The sequence below is a fragment of the Peromyscus maniculatus genome, chromosome 9, assembly GCF_049852395.1.
Source record: "Peromyscus maniculatus bairdii isolate BWxNUB_F1_BW_parent chromosome 9, HU_Pman_BW_mat_3.1, whole genome shotgun sequence".
Taxonomy (NCBI): Eukaryota; Metazoa; Chordata; class Mammalia; order Rodentia; family Cricetidae; genus Peromyscus; species Peromyscus maniculatus.
In genome coordinates this window covers 4,774,461-4,794,481 of record NC_134860.1, presented here as the reverse complement: position 1 = coordinate 4,794,481, position 20,021 = coordinate 4,774,461, and the positions used below count along the sequence as shown (strand labels likewise).

General features: G+C 50.5%; 1 protein-coding gene across 1 annotated transcript in view; it reads right to left on the bottom strand.

Annotated features, from left to right (window-relative positions):
- Nucleotides 1-1,470: 1,470 nt before the first annotated feature.
- The window catches only part of Stimate (STIM activating enhancer), a 55,093-nt gene continuing 36,542 nt past the window's right edge, over nucleotides 1,471-20,021 (bottom strand). The window contains exons 2-8 of the mRNA XM_006981501.4: nucleotides 16,940-16,988; nucleotides 15,300-15,395; nucleotides 13,166-13,287; nucleotides 8,060-8,172; nucleotides 6,999-7,076; nucleotides 5,927-6,076; nucleotides 1,471-4,280 (exon numbers count right to left, since the gene is read on the bottom strand). Of these exons, the coding sequence (XP_006981563.1) occupies nucleotides 4,164-4,280; nucleotides 5,927-6,076; nucleotides 6,999-7,076; nucleotides 8,060-8,172; nucleotides 13,166-13,287; nucleotides 15,300-15,395; nucleotides 16,940-16,988 (725 nt within the window). The 3' untranslated portion in view covers nucleotides 1,471-4,163. The remainder of the gene's footprint in view (nucleotides 4,281-5,926; nucleotides 6,077-6,998; nucleotides 7,077-8,059; nucleotides 8,173-13,165; nucleotides 13,288-15,299; nucleotides 15,396-16,939; nucleotides 16,989-20,021) is intronic.

Genomic DNA, 20,021 nt, shown 5'->3' with positions numbered 1-20,021 from the left:
CCCGAAAGCTCCGGGCAGATGAAATCCAACCAGGCACTACCATACAATGATCCTAAATGTCACTCCATGGCTGTCGTACCTCAAACTCCACCCTAGCCTCAGCCTGCGCTCTGGTTCCCGGCAGGTCAACACGGGCAGCCCTACCAGGTCTAGGTTGGGGTAAGTGTTGCCCTGAGCAATGCCCATGACTCCAAAGAGAGGCGAGGCCATGCCTCGTGAAGAGTGCCCACACCTAGCTCGGTCTAGTTCTGGCCTCAAGGACAAGGATGTAGGATGTTTGCCTCTCTCTCAGGCCCAAACACAGCACATTCCCCAGGAGGTAAACGGGCTTAGACTCCCATCAGCAAGGGAGAAGGTGAGCTTGTCTGGTTTCTTTCCTTGCAGGTTTGACCCCACAGCTGCTACGGTGGATTAGAAGGTTTATTAGCCCAGTGAGCTAGTTCGGTTCCAGAGGACACACAACCAACGGCCACAAAAGCGATGGTTTCCTTCTTCCTTCTTCTTCTTCTTTTTTAATGTAATAAGATGTGAAACTTTATTGTAAATCAGTTTACATTTTGTACACCATCTTCCTTTCATCTAAAAAGTGTGTTTCCGTGACTCACAACACCGATTAAACACCTCCCTGCAGAGGCAGCTGAAGTGGGAACCGTGTCCTTCATACAGGTCTGATTTCTAATAAATCCTATGGAAAGAAACATTAAAAACCAAAGCAGGCAGGCAACCCACCCACTCACCCACTCAGAACTCAGGGTGTTCAAAGCAAGGCTGACCACGGTCCCTCACTGCGAACAAGTCTCTCACTGGAAGCTGAGTGATACTTCATTTAAGACAGTGGTTCTCAACCTGGGAGTCGTGACCCATTTCGGTGGGGGGGAGTCACCCTTTTACAGGGGTCACCGAAGACCACCCCAAACCACAGATATTTACAATTCATAACAGTAGAAAAATTATAGTTATGAAATAGCAACAAAATTAATTCTATGGTTGTGGGGGGGTCACCACAACATGAGGAACTGTTCAGGGGTCACAGCATTACCAGGGTTGAGAACCACTGATCTAAGCTAGCTCCCATCCTACAAGGTGGTCACTGCCTGGCAGGAGGGACCGTCTGGGCCTGCTCCTTCCAGTGTCCTGGGGCTCCTTTTGGATGTGGACCCTGGGCCTGCACTGCCAAAGGGAAGTTACAACTTGGATTTGAGCTTGTTTTCCCCGAGGAAAGAGGCGCAAGAAGTGACATGAGCTCGTGTGTCTCCTTGTTGCCAGGGAGTCCACAATTTAAAGTTTGAGGCAGGCGGCTACCAACATGCTCCAGGGCTGCGGGGCCACAGACTCTTACCTCACACATCTTCCCCGACACAGATTGAGAAGACACGGCCACACAGGCTCTCACCGGTCACCCTTGCCTTTATCAGAATCTCACCCACAGCCAAATGAAATTAAAAAGACAATAGCCACCACCTCTGGGAGTTAGGTGTCAGCGCTCTCTTCGGTTTATTTCTGTTAGTTACAAAATACTCATTCATCGCCTTGGCTTGCAAGCTTCCACCAAGAGCAGCTTGGCCAAGACACCGACTTGGACAAATCAGATTGACAGCACACCATAGCTAAGTCAGCTTTCCACTTTTTTGTTTCTTCCCTAAGCCTGGTGATGTCTTGCCATCAGCCAATAAAAGGTCCCACCTCATAAGGCACCTTGGAACAAGTGATGGGGACACTCATCCCAGGGAGGGAGGACAGCTCAGGAAGACATCCTGATCGGAGCCCTCTACATCCACTCTAGTGGGTAGTGCACCGCGGTAACAGGAAGGCCTTAGCGACCACGGGAGGCTCTCCCGAGGGATGCAGAACGGCGTGCGTGTCTGTGCCTAGGCTGCATGTGTGCACGCACACATCCACACAGGAGAGGGGGAAGGGCAAGCACCCTGAACCTGTCCATAGGCTCCAATATCAGATACCCGCTGGACCTCCTCTCCCGCTGAGCAAGCAGCTCAGAGACTAGAGCCCTCAGTGAGAATCGGGATGCACAAAGAACCTACCCCCACTTCCTCTGCCCCTCAGGCCCTGTGCTGGGGCGCCGGCAGGACCTTACAGATCACCTCTGGGAGGCCTGTGCAACTGGAGTTTCCATCCTTGGCAGTGGTTCCCCCACCTCTGTGGCTGGTTTGGAAACTCGAGGCGCTCAAGTCTGAAAATGAGGTTCCAACCCTGAGCTCCAGAAGGATGGTCATCTCTAGCACAGTGAAACCGGAGGGGAGGGGAGGGGAGGATGACATCAGCAACGCCACTGGGAGCTGACCGTCTCCCTCAGGAGTTCCAGTTGTACTCTTCCACAACACTCGGTGCATCCTCACTAGAGAGGGGGAAGGGAGTGGCCAGGGCTGTAGGATGGAAAGGAAAGAGGAAACAGGAACAATGCAGGGCCTGACCAATCCATCTCACAGGTCACTGGCCTCTGCCTCGCCCGGCTGTGAAGCATCCAACAGCAATCAATCTCTCTTCTCAGCGTGCTTGCACGAGAAGACGAGCCGAGAGAGACACCCCAGAGCACACCCTCTGTCTAGGACAAGTAAGACTTCCAGTGGCAGAGGACAGCCCCAGGTACTCTGGATAAAGGCTGGGTTCACATGCCACAGCAGACTTAGATCCTGGATGCTTAAGCAAAACACATTCTTACGCAGGTTTAGAAGAAGGATCTGAGGAGAGTCGGCTCCTCTGTGCTCGCCTCACCTAAGGCCTCAGCCACACCATGAAGTAGTGGGGTGTCCTTGTGCTCCTCACCACTGTGCCTGCGTGCTGGACGACAAACCACCAGACATTCTTCTACAGCAGAGAGTGCCAGGTTAGCCCGTACCACCAGGTGAACTGTGGCCAGGCTGAGAAGTGGGCGTAACCACCAAGAAGGAGCCATAGTCTAGAAACACCTCACACTAGCTACACAGTAAGACAAAGCTCTCACTGGAAGCTGCTCTGCCCCTGCCGCTTCACAACTTTGGAGGGCGTGACAACAGGCTTCCCTGGCCAGGCAGCTGAGCAAGCAAGCAGGTGACAGCTGGTGGCAGGCATCAAGGCAAAGGTTGGCTCTTGGAGCTGCTGTACTGGGAGCAGAGGCTGGGACCATGCTCTCATTTGAGATTCGGAGGCCCTGAGCGAGGCAGGAAACCAACAGGAGGAGCCTGGTGGTCTTGAGTCCTCCAGACACAAACGTCTAACTCTTGAGCTCCTTCCTCAGTCAGGTTTAACCAAAGCCTCTGACATGCCAGCTTGTATGCCCTGGCTCTGCTCCCACACGCTGGAGCATACAGATCCATTCGGAACAGCTGCCTCCTGCCCAGGTCTGACCTTAACACACTGTGGATTTCTGACCGCAGATAAAGGCTATCTACCCTTCCCATCAGGATCCTTCACCTCATCATAACAGTATTCCCGGCTAAGAAACTCCTGACTTCTACCCACCTCCCATCAGCTCATACCCCATGAAAGGCAAACAAATCCATTTCTTTGGGGATTAAAAAGAGTTTTAAATACAGTAGTATGAAAATATAACTTAAAAAATATAAAAGTCAAACAGCATACGGAAGACTTAAAAATCTGTTTGCCCGTTAGACCATAGATACTTTGTAGGAAATAAACACATACTCAAAAAACAGTAACACTGTCACAGCTCATAAAACTGGCTTTAGAAATAAAGAGTTACAAAAGCCATTTTGAGTAAGAAAGCATTCCTGTTCCAACTTGGGTCAACCCGTGGCTGTTAACCCCAAGCTCGTCACATGTCCACAGGGCCCCAGCCTCAGCACGAGGACCCGCAACAGTCGATGTGTGCTCTGTTTTCTTCCCTCACGCCTGCTGGTCAGACACAGGACAGGGTCTCACGACACCCCAAGGGACGATGACGACAGACAGACAGACAGACGGACACAGCTCTTCGCTTGCATATTTGGTCAGTGTGTGTAGTGCAACTGAGCGGGACCTCCAGCTGCCCACAGCCCCGGGCACGGTCCTCTTCCCTCTTCAGTCACGGTAGTCTGGGGCGGGCTGGCGGAGAGCGGGCGGGCGGAGACAGCAAGAGGAGCGGAGGTAGAAGAGGAGGGTGGGGAGGAGGGAAGGGACGCTGCTGCAGGGCGGGGCCCCAGGACTGTCCCCCGCAGCGTGGGAGTGTGTCACACAGGCAGCCCAAAGCGGTGCTTCTTCTTCTTCACAGGTTTGAGGGGGGTCAGTCTGCGGAGGTCCTCCTCGGCATCCGACTCCTCCATTTCGTCATCAGCTGAGATCAGGATCTGAGGCGGGGAAGAGGCAAGGCCTAAGACGCCAGTGCAGGGCTTCTGTGCCCATCTCTTGGGGAGGCCTCGAGGCTCCCACATTCTTAGAAGGGGCTTGTGGGGAGGGCCTCCTTCCACAGTGAGATGTGCTGGCATTACAGTCACCACCCCTCATCTGCCAATGTGCCAGTGCTCCCTCCCCATGCCTTCATCCAACTTCCAGTCAGACCCAAATCCCACCATCAAAGCCAGCTGGGTGCATGGAATCTCAGGGTCCTGCATCTGCCAAAAGGGAACGAAATCATCCCAGGGACCATATAAGGCATGCAGTTCCAAAAGGGCTGCTGAGCCAACTGTCCCTTCTCAAGATGAAGAGGGAAACTTGCTCTCCGCACCCAGGCAGCTGCGACACTGAGGACAGATGTGCTCATTCCCCGCCATAGCTGCCGGCCTCACACCTAGAGCCATGGAAAGATCAGAAGAGCCCTCGCGCAGGTTTAAGGGCAGGGGGATGTGAACTCCCACTCCAGGGGTGGGGCGAAAGGCCTTCCTGTGGACCAAATCACTCGATGGCTCCCTGCTTTGGCCAACGTGAGCGTCACTTTATCGTCAGAGGGCAAACCGTGTGGTTGTGACTGCCTGTGAGCCGCACTATTTATCACTGAGCAAACGTCTGCCAGCTCTTAGGACGGGATAAGCCCTGTAACCAGATTCTAGGAACACAAACTTGGAGATGTGGGCTTGCCCTCTAGTCTATTCACTTTCTAAAACCCCCTCCAGACTGCCCAGGGCTCTCCAGGGGGTTGCTTAGTTACAGGACGCACTGCAAGTGTGATGATGACTATCTGTGCCTTTTCTCTTCCTCGTCCTCAAGGCTCAGGGTGGCAGCAATCCCAGTCTTTTTCTTTCTTTCTTTTTTTTGGGGCGACAGGATCTCACTATAAAGCCCTTACTGGCCTGGAACTTGCTATGTAGACCAGGCTGATCTCAAACTCACAGAGATCTGAGTGTGTCTACTGTCCAAGTGCAGGATTAAAGCCAAGTACCACCAAGCCTGGCTAACCTCAGCCACTTTGGTGGCTCCCGTCGGCGGCACAGTGCTCGGCACTACGGGAGTGTCCTTAGGCCACCCCAGCTTCGACTTGCTGAGGCACAAAGGTGCAATGCACACTGCAGAGCAGCCAGAACACCCACTCCTGCCCCGGGCTTCGTCCATGCCGCTGCTCCCTTACACCAGGCCCTTGAATTTAGACCCCAGCAGATAAAGGGAGTCGAGGTGACCTCTGTGAGATGTAGCTGGTCCTATATTCTGGAAGCTTGCAGACAACACTTCCTCTGCTTGTTGGTGAAGGACTCTTGGTACCTCCATGCTTTCCTGGAATAAGGTGTATTTTGCCTTACCTGGCTGTCTCCACTGCTAGTCCACAGGGACTATGCGTGGCAAGTCACCCTGACGACATACGGCATCTGTCTGATCTGGGAAGGTACACGTGGCAGTGTTGGGCTCTGAGGGACCTGGGCTACTCTCCAGCTCAGTCTTTTCCTCCCCTCCGCCTAGTCCTATGACTCGGCATTCAAAGATGGGGTGCAAGCATGAGACCTGAGACCCCCGGAGCCAAAGGTCTGATGGCTAGGCCCTTGGGGAGAGTCAAGGAGGCTCCTACCTCAGACTCTGACTCTTCATGGGATGCCGCCCTCCGGTATCGAACCTTGCTCCCATTCCTTGAGTCCTGGTTGGCTCCTCTTTCTTCTAGCTTAGCTTTCGTCTTCCCCTTTCTCATGAGGAAATTGTCTACCACCCAGAACATGAAAGCCTGTGGGAAGGAAGAGTGCAGGTTACGCTGGGTAAGCCAGAACAGAGCACAGCAGAGGGATGCTAGCCACCCCTCTATAGCGGTAAGAAGGGAGAACCTCACTCAGCCCTGACTATCTCCCCAACATTCAAGAGGAATTAATTACCTCTCTTTTTCCCTTGCTGTGCTTTTATGATCAGAGACCAGCAGGGTAATTCCTGCTGTGTTCACTTGTGGGTCTTTGTTGTGTTAAATAACAGACAGCCTGGGGCCAAGTGTGATGGCGCACACCTTTAATCCCAGCACTGGGGAGCCAGAGGCGGGTGGATCTCTGTGAGTTCGAGGCCAGCCTGGTCTACATAGTGAGTTCCAGGACAGCCAGGGCTAGGTAGAGAGACCCTGTCTCAAAACACCAACCACCAACCAGGTAGCCTGCTTCGGGCAGAGAACCAAGGTCTCTAACTTCTAGCTTTGAGCCTTTATGGGTCCTTCACAGGTGGCCACCCAGCCAGCTGCTTCGGGGAGCCCCCGATTCCTCCAGCACTCACACCACTGGCTCCTCACATTTGACCACTGGGCTCCAGAGTTTCTCTGATGACTGTACTCAGCAATCAGTATCTGGAGAGCACTTGAAATGATCCTGATCTAGAAGTTACTATCATACATAGTCTGGGATATTTCAGTGGGAAGTAGCCCAGTAGGGAAGGTAAGTCAGACTTCCTAGGATCCTTCTTCTGAAACAGGAGCCCTGGGGAGGGCGCCTGTATTCTGAGGAAGGACTCCCACCATTTCCAAGGCTGGTTATGGGATGGGAAGTAGCAACTGGTTACAGACAGAAAGGTCTGGGGGCTGGAAGGTGACTTTTGTGTCAGACTCAGAGCTTTGAACAAGAACCCTTGAAGGCAGGGAACGAAATGGGGCAAACACACAACAAGGCACTGACATTGACAAAGAAGGGGACTATCAGCATGACGATGGCCAGCTTCAGGTCTGGGTTTTCAATTGGATTCAATAGGGCCACCTGCAGAGAGAAACAGACACAGTGAGGAGGAGACCACAGGGGCAGCACAGAGACACAGACACTCCCAACAGCCACTGGAAACAACCCCTTACACCCATGGCCGCACAGACCCTGGATCTGATGCTGATAAGAAACCGTCAGCCACTGTAGGTCACTAGCACTTTAGCAGCTTCCCCTCGTTGTGGACTTGAGGCCACTGCGTCAGATCCAAGCGTGACCCACACCCAGTAGGGAGCTGTAGGGAGCAGCCTGGAGCCCTGCAGAGTAGCAGGGGTGGCCTGTGCCTTAGGGGCTTAGAGGGAGGAAGTTCAGTGGGTGGTCATTAGAGATTTGGACAATGACCTGCTAGACTACTCTCCAGCAAAAATTCCACACAGCTATCATCTCTGGGCACAGCAGCTCAGGAACATTCTGGCTTATTTTCTTATAAAAGGTAAAACTCAGCCACAGATAAAGCCACTACCTGAGCCACATGTCCTGGAAGGCTCCTTGGCTGTTTCATATGGGAACGAGTGGTATAGGTTTATCTAGGTAGCTCTGGGGGCAGAGGGCAGAGGGCAGGGCTGGGAAGGCCACGGGCTCTCCCAGGTATTAGTATGTAGGTGGGGAGAGACCTCAGAAACTGCTTGTGGCACACAATGGCTTCAGCTGAACGAGCTAGCCCAGACACATGTGTGAAGGACGTTTGCCAGCGTAGACACAGTCAGTTACAAAGTCTGAAGACTAACCAGACCGAGGAACACAGCAGAAGGGGCTGTGTTTCCATGAAGTTCGCATACACCCACGGTCTAATCTAGAGAAGACATGTATTTACATGAAGTGCGTGGACATCCAGCACAGGCACGACAAATTAGAGCTCTTGTAAATAGCTGCTCTATCGGACCAAATCCAGGACTCTCATGGAGCTAAAACAAAAACGAGCAGGCTGGGGCTGGGGCTGGGGGTGATGCGGGATGCTGTCGAAGCAGGGGTAGGAGGCAAACCTTTTTCCACTGGAGAATGAGCAGGACGATGAAGACCACGGACTTTTCAAAGATCATGATCACGATGTAAAGGGCACACTGCCCCACCCAGGCCCCACACTGCAGAGGGTCTCCTGCAGGGACAGGTAGGCGCTTAGGCACAGGGGCCCAGGATCTGAGTAGGACAACCACCACCCAAGCCCCTTGCAGCTTGTACCGCTGGCTGCATCCCAGAACCCTGGCTCTAAGGTACTTCATGAGTCCCTAAAGCTCTACAAATCACCTCGTTCCTAAAACAGGCAGTGCTCTGAATAAAGTCAGAATTCCTAATTTGGACACACCAGAATGTTTTTCTTTCAAAAACTTTTAGGATAGCGTTAAGAGGCACTAAAGTTAGTAAGAGCTGACTGCTGGCTCTCTGGGTGGAGCAAAGCACTATTATTATCTACAGCTGATTTCCCCAGTGACTGGCACTGTCCCTCCCTCCCTTCCTCTGTCCACCATGAGACTGGCACTGCCATCATAACTGCGGTGATCAACCTCTCTGTCCACTTTCCTTCTTCCCGCCACCCACGTCTTAGGCCATTACCCACCACCTCTGCTGTCCTCAGCCCTAAGAACATCAACCGGATTGAGAAACTCAGATTCCCACTGAATTAATGTAAAAGAATGCCAAGTTTATCACTGCTTTTCAGGACCCTTTCAAACAATTAAAACAAAAACTAATTTTGGGGACAACCTAATTAACATTGGCTAGGACAAAGACGACAGAAGCCCTCAAGACAAGGAGGAGTGGAAACAGGCTGAGGCCAGCAGTGATGATCGAGGCTTGTCTGTGAGTCTGTCAGTGGCTGAGAAATGATTGGGAAGGGTCCACAATGGGGGACATCTGGGCCCCAAAGTACCTCTAGAATCCTCAAAAAGGGATTCAATGCAGAGTGGAGGCCCAGCCTCTCTAGAAGGTGATCTAACAGCATGTAGGACCTGAGGGTAGGGCCTCCTCAAAGAGTGGGCGCCCCAGCTCTGTCTGGACACTCAATCATAGCAGCCTGCGCTCCACTGACCAAAACAGGGGCGCATTAACATTCCTGGGAGGCTCCGAAAGAGAATCTGGTCTGGAAAGAACTCTCCAACTTCTCATTTGATTCTTCTGTTTCCATAGCAACCCCAGGCATTCATGCTGCAGGCCCCCAAACCCTGCCTGGGCCTGCAAGCTGAACCCAGTGGAAGCAAGTGAATGCCATTACACAGCTGTCATGAACACACACCAGTGCCGCTTCCTTTTCTGGACAATGCTAGGAGGAAGGTAGGAAGCGGGCAGAAACACACTAACTGCCTGTTCGAGTGCCTTCCCGTTTACTTCTGCCCCGGGCAGGGAGGGGGCAGGGCATCTGAGCTGCAGCAAAGCACCTCAGAAGGACCAACTGGCTGAGCTGATAATTCAAGTTTCGCAATGCTTTTGGTAAATCACCTGACCTTACTGAGAAAAAACAGGAGAAGACACTATTTGCTAAAACTTTTAGGCAATGTTGGTGATGGCCATGTAGGAAGTACCACTGGGGAGTGTCTGAAAAGGAACTGGTGTGTCTGGAGGTAAGCAGACAGGTGACACCATCTGTTGACTGTCACAGGACACTCACTCGCTCAGAGTGTGCATTCACTCCATTTGCTTGTAAGCCGCGAGACTCTGACGGGGGAGAGATGCTTTTCCTCCGCCTTCCGAGTCTATCTACACAGCGGAGTGGCCACTGCTCTTGGTTTATTGATACTAAAATAAAAATGTCCAAAACCACCAAAGAGGGGGGAAGAGCACCCGTGTCCGGCTGACACACGCACACACCCCTCCTCCTGTGTACCCAGGCCACAGGTCACTGACGCTGGACTGAGTGTACACATGACAGTTTGTTTGCTTATTTCTGTTCCCTCAAGAGTTTTTCAAATGCTCCCTGAAGTTGGTCTCTACAGGACAAATACGGTTACTAAGCATGGCCATGTGTCCTGCTTTCTACTGTAGTGGATGACCTCAGAGATACTGGTTTTGGTAAATTATTCCCTCAGGCTATGTTGTAAGAGTAGGGGCCAAAAAGAAACATCTGTGCTGAGAAGCTTCTGAAAGAGAGCATTTAGATGGCGCAGGCAGGAAAGTCTATGATGTACAGTGCTGCCGAACGCCACCTTGTTTTGGGGACATGAGAGGCTTGCTCATCTGTGGTGATATATTGTGTACCCCAATAAAGCTTAGCTGAAAGATCAGAGAAGCAGAAAAGCCAGCCCTAGCTTACCTCTAGGAAATCCTCAGCCTCAAGATAGCGAGTTCCTGTTTCCTCACGCCTTATATACCTTTCTGTGTATTTGCCATATTACTTCCTGGGATTAAAGGTGTGTGTCACCACTGCCTGGCTCTGTTTCTCTCATGTAGCCCAGTGTGGCCTTGAACTCATAGAAATTCAGACGGATCTCTGCCTCCCAAGTGATGGGATTAAAGGTGTGTGCCACCACTGCCTGACCTCTATGTCTAATTTAGTGGCTGGCTCTGTCCTCTGATCCCCAGGTAAGCTTTACTGGGTACACAATATATCCCTGTGTACCCCAATAAAGGATTATGTCCTTAATTACATCACTAGCCTAAAAAGCGGGTGTGCTCTCTGTGCCCTCTTTTTCCACACTCTCTCCTTCCGTACTTTCCCCCCTCCGCGTGGTCTCTCTCCCTCTGTCCCTCCCTCTCTCTCTCCCCCCCCTTTCTCTCCCAATAAAGTTCTAGAAAGGTAACCATGGCTCGTGACTCTTCTGTCACCAAAACATCCAGCACTCTCCTCCATCGGCATCACCACACTCAGACTACAGATGCCGCGAGTCACTCAGAAACTATTCACCCCTCAAACCAAAGAACTCTGGCTTACGTTCCAAGTGCCAAGACCTCTTCTAGAACCAAGTAAGCTATCTCTTCTCAAGTAAATCCCTCTTCTCTGTTTAAGAGCTGTGGGGCCTCCATGGAGCTCCTGCCTCAACTGGACAGGTAAATTCACAGGTATAGAAGGCAGAATAATGGTCCTGCAAAGATGTCCACCTTCCAATCTCTAGAACCCATGATATGTGCTGTGACCTAGCCAAGGGGGATTCTGTCTGTTAATGGAATTAAGGTTGTGATTCAGACCTAAATAGAATATCTGGAGTGTCCAGGTGCACTCTGGGTAGTCACAGGGGCCCTTCAAGGTAGAAGGTCAGAATGGTATACCATAAGAAGAACTCAGCTACTGGCTTTGAAAGCAGAGGGCGAGAATCATGAGCCAAGGGATCCAGGCAGAACTAGAGGCTGGGCAGGGTAACAGAACAACCATCCTTATTACCTACTGATGCCTTCCTGTTAATCCACCAGAACAGGGTAGGACTTCCGGAGGAACTATAGATTAAATCAATGGGCTTCTCTTATCGCTAAGCCTGTGTTGATTTGTTTCAGCAGCAACAGAAAACGACAAAAATCAACAAGCACGGAGCAGCAGGTATCGGGGAGAGAGTCTAGGACAGGAGGACTTGGGATGGTCTCTGACAAAGGGGCATTTTCTCTGGAGACACTCCGGCTTGAAGACACTGGTTCCCAACAACAGTGACTGAATTAAGGGACTGGGCCAAGAGGACAGGGCTCACACACAGCCACTGCCTCCTTCCTTTCTCTCCATCCTTGGGTAGGCAGACAAAACTTGCTTCTGAGCGGGTGGTGCTCTCACACCTGGTCTATCGGGACCAGACCTGACCTCTGTTCTCAGTCAATAGTTGACTGTGGAGAATCCACATCACCACCAGTCAGCTACGGTGGGGCTGACAGCTCTGCCTTCCAGAAGGGATCTCAACAGCAAAGGCGCAGTGCGAGCAGTGTTGACGGAGGCAGTGGACGGTGTTAGGACTCCTGGTGCAGAGGACACGAAGCCCTTAAGCATGCCCCGACTGGGTTGGCACGTCCCTCCTCTAGGTGTCCGTTTTATAACTGAGAATGATGTAGAATTGGTCTCCGTGTGCTGTGGCCCATTTCTGTCCTGCAAGCCGAGAGCTCTATGACTTGGGCATTCAGAGTCCTCCCTTCCCTGGAGTCCTGCGGCACAGGCTGCCGGGCACTATCTTAAGTCAGTGACTCATCAGCATCAAGTAACAGGCTAAGAAAAGCCCTCCCCTGAGCTCATCTTCCCTCACTGAAGACAAACAATTACTTAAGATTTCTAGAAATACCCAAGGCACTCCACAGCCAGCCCCACCAATCATGCGCCCTTTTCAACTGTCAGTCCCTCAGAGATCTCCAGCCACCTAGAAGTGAGTAGGTCTCGGCCCAGAGCCATGGGTTGTTTGGATGGCCTGACAAGGAAAGGCGAGTGTGGATCCAGACTTCCACCCACAGCCCTCACGCTCGCCCTGGTGCCCTCTTGTGGTGAAGTTCTGCTAACACTGTTCCAGAAGCACGGGCAGGAGAGCAGCTCCTATCAATGCTGCCTTCAACTCTTCCTCATGCGTACAGCTGATGTGAAAGCAGCTGCTTACTCAGGATGTGACAGGGGGGTCTTACAGGGTAGGCCAGCACCCACGAAGTTGCTGGTCTGGAGCCTTGTATCTGGGCGGTGATGACCTCACGCCCGAGTGACTGAGACATCCACACGCGAGGTGGGGACAAGTCTACCGTTGGAAGCAGCAAGGCAGCTTGACCTCAGGAGGGCTGCACACTCGGGTACCTGCCGCGTGAGCTCTCCTGTCAGCAGAGTAACCTGGTGCCGGGGCAAAGAGTGGGCAGCAGAAGGACAAGCTCCCACCTCCCGTGGACGGACCACCTCTCCAACAAGGGCTGCCCCCACGTCCGCCGTGGCGGGCTGGCGGGGTGAGATCTCTGGGAATCTCAGCAGACCGAGGTGCCTTTGCAGTTCTGCAGGTGGAGCCACACGTGACTCAGGGGAAGGGCTGTGTCCTGGCTGCTGCCACCTTCTCTCCCACGGAAGTGAGTGTCGTGGCCTTGAAGCACTTCCCTCTTGCCCCCAAGGAAAGTGAGACTCCGACCCTGAGCGGACCCCTTTCTGTTTACACAGGAAGCCTGGCAGACCGCAGAGCTCCAGCGGTCCCCACGTGCTCCCCAGAGTCCACGGACATTACCATATTCTCCGAACCGCAGGGACTCCCACTGCTGCCACTCCACCAGGACACCGACAGCGCGTACGCCCACATAAATGAGAAGCATGCCTACAGTGGCGTCCAGAAGGAAGTTGATGAGGTACCTAAAAGAGAGGCCACACCAGCATGGTCAGGGAGAAAGCCGCCGAGCTGGGGCCTCAGTGAAGTACTTCCCGGGGATGGGATCAGGCTAACAGATAGTCTTTGTGTGCCCTTACTGGGGAGAGTGGCACACGTACAGGTATTTATGCAAGAGGCTATGGAAATGGCGGCTTCCACTTCCAGGTGTCTGAAAAGGTGCTAATATTAAAAACTTGAAGAACAGGAAAGAGAAGGACAGAGAAACTTTATAAATTTCAAGTGTATGTGCCAAGGCCAAGATTTAATAGAAGACAGCGTACCTGGAAGTCGTTAAGGAAACCGCAGGAAAACAAACCCAATTGAACAACAAATCCATTCAGTGATTCTGCTCATTCCCTGATGGCTCAGGCCACATGAGGTCATAGAACTGTGCCCCTTTCCCATGGCGTCCAAAGACTCCTTAGACAAAGCAGACACGGCCACATGGCCACATATTCACCCTATCAGTAGTCGTGTGTGCAAACAGCATTTTTACTTTCTGGTAGTGGTGCTGGTGATGGAACCCAGCACCCTATATATGCTGGGCAAACGCTCTACTACAGCTACACTTCCGGACCTCAGTGAGAGTTCTGCTGCCCCAAGAAAAGGCCAGAGGATTGGAGGAAGGCGTGTGGGGAGGTATGCCCATAGTGACCACTATACATACAAACAAAGGTTTGTTTCCCTTTTCCTGACACAAAACTTTTCTCACCAAGGTACAGTACCTCGTTCACCTGCCCTCCCTCAAGGGCCCCATATCCAGATCTAACAGCACACCTGGACCCAGGCCCCAGCTACCTAGGGCAGACTAAGTAGAGAATGAGGCCACTGAGGCAGGTTCTGACCTCCCTATAGATAAGCTCGAGGAGAATACAAGACTCAGCTTCAAGGAGCTTCCAAGCTGCTAGGACCTGAGACACTTTATGCAGACTAGCAGACCTCTGGCCCAGTCTGGGCTTTGTGATGTGCACAACACTCCAATGTGGGGGCAGCATACCGTGCTCGGTCCCCAGAACCCAAAACACAAGTACTGAGAGGCAGGCAGGCAGGCAGGCAGCTTGCTCTTCCCCCTTAAAGACACAAGAGGTCACTCTCAGACCAGAGTCAGAAAGAACAGTCACAGCTTCCAAAGCAACTTCTGTTCTGGCAGGAGGCTACATCTCATTGGTGAAGAGTGCTATTCACATCTGAGATAAAGCCTGAGAAATACCAAGGACAATGGGTATATCCAGTCTTGAACTCATTTATACACTTGCCATATACTTCCTGAGCCTACTGTGTACTGTCCTTGGAAACCAAGACCAAATTTTACACTCTGTACTCAACACAGGGGATCCATTCAGGCATCAGAGCATCGTGGGGCCTTGGACACAGACTGGCTCAAGTCTAGCTCCACCCCTTCTGCACTGTGAACTTTAAGTGCTGTAACTTTTTTGTGCCTCTAACTTGAAGTTGGTGATAGGAAGTAAGAGTTGGGACTGGGGTAAATCCTCTGCCGCTCTGTCTGCTAGGGGAATGACCACTCCTCCTACCAGTAAGAAGTACAGCATCCTAGGACATGGTGAAGGCTTCAGACACACTGCTCTGGGTATCACACAGAGAGCAGTCCACACTGACAGCTGGAACAGTGGATGCTCCACAAGAACTGCCTGTGAGCATCTCACATCACATGGAAAAGCCTATGCGCTCTGTAACTGGCACAGAGCTGCCCTCGCAGTGTTACCCTGTCCTGCTTGGCGGAGGGGTGGGGTGCTGGAAACATGGGACTACAAGGGCACCAAAGACAAAGGACTGAACTTGGACTGATGAGCAGAAAGCCGACACACAAGGTGACTGTCAAAGCCCAGAGAGCCATGAAGGCACGCATAGGACGAAACTAGAGAGGAGCCCGGGGGGAAGGGATGGGTGCCTCCCCCAAGAGAGCGGGCTGCACTGGAAGGGAAGGGAAGGCCAGTCCATATTTTCAATTGAGGTCAGATTCAAGTACAAGACTCACAGTGAACAAGGGTCCTCTTCAGTGAGATCTGCTAGGTACACATTGGCAAAGTGGATGAACAGCATCCCTATGGCTTGTTTGGAAGTATCTAAAAACCTGCATGAAACAGAACCAGCAAGCGTTACCCACCCGACAGGACATCAGCAACCACTTCAGAGTAAACAGAGCAGACAGCTCACCCAGACCAAGCCTCAAAATCATCCCTAAACCCATCAAAAGACAATGTGTGTGAAGGAGGAGACATCAAAAGATAATGTGTGTAAGATGTAGAGGGCCTCAGGTCTGGGTCTTCGAGGTGTTCCTCACTAACTGTGAGAGCAGGACTAAATGACCAGATTTGGGAGAATCAGTGACCGAGTGAGTACAAACAAGAATTCTCAACATGTGGGAGTAATGTCTTTAAGAACCAGCAAGCACATGTGTGATAACTTATAAAGCACTTGATTGACATGACGATGAGGTTTCTTCTGAAGGGGAGTGGAAGTTTCCTTAGGGCAGGAGTAAGCTTAGTGTGGCCCACACTGTTCCCCGAAGCCTGCCTGTTTCCTTCCAGATGACTTACTGTGTGGGAGTTTCGTCCTTGGAATCTATTTCTGAAGCTTTACCGCCATATACTGAACACACAACTGCTACTGTGGGGCCATCCTACACAAATGAGCATGTCTGATATTCACACATCTCAACTAAACATTCCATCTCCACCCCGGACCCAGGGTCCCAAGCCCCTGTAACTTCCTGAGTGCCAGAGGTGGGAGGAATCTTTTGTCCTAATACTTGGTTTTTGGCCCCGGGTCCCCTCACAGAACTCCCTGTCCTTTGGACTGTCCTGGGTGACAGGAACATCTTTAGTTCTAAAAAAGTGACTAGTTCCTAGAGAGCTTTAGGATGGGGAAGGCCACTGAAGGACTAAGCCATGATTAAACCAAGACCCCCCATACTCCAGGGAGAGAAGAAGGGCTGCAGACCCAGTTAACAGTCAGGCAAGCCTAGTGACGGTAAAACACCGGGCCTGGAGGGTTTGGAACCAGTGAGCAAGTGAACTGGCACACAGGACGGTGCACGCTAAAGCCATAGTCATAGAACTGTGCTCAGGAGCACCCCAGGACACGGAACCTCTCCATTTAGCCATTTATCTATGTCCTTCACAATAAACCCGGAAACAGAAATACTGTTTCTTTGAGTTTTGGGTCACATCTGGAAGGGGGGTGTTCCAAGGATTTCTGACATATGTATGACTAATCTCCAAATAAATTTGTATTTGTTTACACATGTAGACTGTAGAAGTCAATAATGTAAACATAATCTCGCAACAAGTCAAGATGAAGAAACCCACAGCAGAGGCTGTCTCATTTGTATTGTCTTTCATCTCTCAGAACTGAAAGCAACATTATAAATAAAAGGAGGGGGTCAATAGTTATTTGAAAAAAACAGAACAAAACAAAAAAACAAAACAGGTCTGTTTCCATATTATACAGCATGCCTAATAATGAACTCAGCTGAGGAATTCTACACACTTTCTATGATCCGCAGTTTCTCCTAGTCATGCTCTAGCTATCCCAACACACTGCTGTCAGCCCCCACACCAAAGCCCCAACACAGCGAAAAGCTTTCTAGGGGTGAGTCAGCACTTTGGTACATACCATATCCTCCATGGTCGTCTTTCATGCTTTGGTTCTCTGAAGCGTTTAACTGGAAGAACAGACAGATATCAGTAGTTTCTCAAACCAAGAGCAAAGCAAAGCACACACCCACACAAGTCGGGTTATCAGTCCACCTGTTATTTACATTGCTACAAGTTAAAACACTTTGTCTGTTAGCACGGGACACTGTATGCTGCTCAGTGAAGGTGACAGAGATCCTGTACTGCTGTTTGTTAGCATGGACTCTCCGGAACAAATACTTATTAAAGCAGGACTTCTCAGTGTGTGCAAACCTGCATTTCCCCTTGTGAGGTAATCACTAGAAACAACAAAGGATAATGTAGTTGCTCCTGACCTTAGCATATGTTCTGTCTGAGGACAATCTACCCACTTACCCTGCAGTTTATTGTCTACTCCAAGCCAGACAGTGGGGATACAAATGTAAAGTTAGCTGTCTAGGAAACAGCGGGGAGCTATGTAACCATATGGGATGGAAAGTGCTAGAAAAGAGACAGATCTTAGGCTGGAAGCTATGGTGGTATTTTATTTGTACTGAAATGTGATTTTAATTGCATGTTAATAAATAAAGTTGCTTGGGGGTCAGAGCTATCAGAGCCATAGCAAGAGCATGGCGGTGGTGGCGCACACCTTTAATACCAGTGCTTGGTAGAAGAGCTAGGTAGATTTCTGTGTGGTCAAGGACACAGCCAGCATTGGAGACACACGCCTTTAATCTCAATACCATAGAAGACCTGGGGGGCTGTACATACAGGCAGCGACGAGGCAGTCATGTGTTTGGGTTTACAACCAATGAGAAGGCAGAACAGAAAGACTATATAAAGACAAACACACAGGAAGTAGGTCTCTTTCAGAGAGGTAGGACCACCGCAGGAGGAAGCCTGCTGGAGAAACAGCAGATGAAAGGGTGACACATGGAACATGGACCAAATTGGGGGTAGGGGTGGCCCTGAGTGCTGGGTCGGGAGGTCTGGAGTGAATCCTGTAGGAAAGGAAGAGCCAGGGGAGTCTAAGCAGAGTCGGCTTAGAAAAGCAGCCCCGAGAACTGTGCAGATACGGACTTCCTGGATGGAGCCCTGAGTAAGGATGCTGGCTGTGCCCACAGTGCTAAGGAAGAGGCAGCGGCAACAACCTGATCAACCTTGGTTGGCAAAGGACTCACCAGGTTTGCCCCTGTGCCCAAGGTGTCCAGGCACACTGTCTAGAACAGAGGAAATCAGGTTTCACTGCCACAGGCACCCGAGGCGCTTGGCGACATTCCACAACTGAAACAATCACGGAAGTGCTGCTTGTGTGGTATTTACCCACACCCAAGTGCTAAGAACAACCAGATTGACTCAAGCCATGAAAACCCCAATCACAACTGGTGGCGGGAGAGAACCAACTTCTGGAGAAATCCCAAAGTGCCAGAGGAGCAGCAGGAGGAGTGTAAGGGAGCAAACAGAACGCAAGCCAATAAACCCTGCTCTGAATAAATACAGCCAGGCCACATTTGGCAGGGCAAGGCTGCCTATACAAAGACCGAAATAACAAGCCTGGTGTTCGGAGTCATGTTGATACAGAGACTGAAAAGCTGGTGGAACTGTGAGGAAGCCTGTTGCATCCTTGACATATCATAGACTCAAAACCTCAACCGTGCCAAAGAACCTCAAGTGGAAGCCAAGAGGCTCCGCTGGCCTGAATGGCTCTTGAAAGCAAGTTCTTTTCCTAGAAGCAGGCCAAGTCTCACTGAGGGGTAGGGATTCACAGAGAATAGTCTAGAAACTTGCAGCTGGGACCAGTGCCACTTTATGCTTATCAGTTCTATCCTCACCATTATTATTATATTTAATTTTTTTTGTTTTTCAAGACAGCATTTCTGTGTGTAGCTCTGGCTGTCTTGGATCTTGCTCTGTAGACCAGGCTAGGCTGGACTCAAACTCAGAGATCCACCTGCTTTTGCCTCCTCAGTGCTGAGGTTAAAGGTGTATGCCACCATACCCAGCTCTCTCCTCACCATTATAAAGGACATCAAATATTCCAAAAGGAGAATGTTCTGATTCCTACAGGATATACACTTAGGTAATAGAGTGGCTATAATTTTCCTTCTAATGGCTTATGGAAAGAAATTACACATTATATATGTGAAATAAATTATATAAAATGGTATAATTAAAACACATTATAAGTAACTATCTAATAAATCTATTGTTACTACTATATTAATGTGATGCATGGATAAAGGGAAACAACTGTGGTACTATGGGATGAATCCTTACTGGATTCATATTTGGAGATAGTGCTTTTGAAGAAGCAATTAACATAAAATGAGGTTCTGTGGGTGGGTCCTAACCCAGTATAATTGGTGTTCTTACAAAAAGAGGAACCTGCCGGGCAGCGGTGGTGCACACCTTTAATCCCAGCACTTCGGAGGCAGAGCCAGGTGGATCTCTGTGAGTTCGAGGCCAGAGCGAGATCTAGGACAGGCACCAAAATTACATGGAGAAACCCTGTCTCCAAAAACAAAAAAAAAAAAAAAAAAAAAAGAGGAACCCAGGATACATGTATGGACAGATGTATGAATGCACCAAGAAAAGACCATTCGAGGACATGGTAAAAAGTAGCCATCCACCAGTTCCTCAGAAAGCTGGGAATCATCTACCTCAAGAATGCTCCATCCTACCACAGGGACACTTGCTCTCAACCATGTTCATTGTGGCTTTATTCATAACAGTCAGAAACTGAAAACAACTTTGACGTCCCTCAACACAAGAATGGATCAAGAAAATGTACATTTACACAATGGAGTTATTACTCAGCTGTTAAAAAATTAACATCATGAAATTTGAAGGCAAATGGATGAAACTCGAAAAATCCTCACCTCAATGAGTTAACCCAGATCCAGAAAGATAAATATGGTATGTATTCACTTATAAGTGGATATTAACCTTAAGTAAATGATAACCAAGCTATAATCCACAGACCCAGAGAGGTTAGGTAAAGAGGAGGGCTTTAGAGGGGAAGCATGGATCTCCCCAGGAAGGGTAAACAGAAGAGATTTTGAGTGGACTGGGGGCGGGTGGGG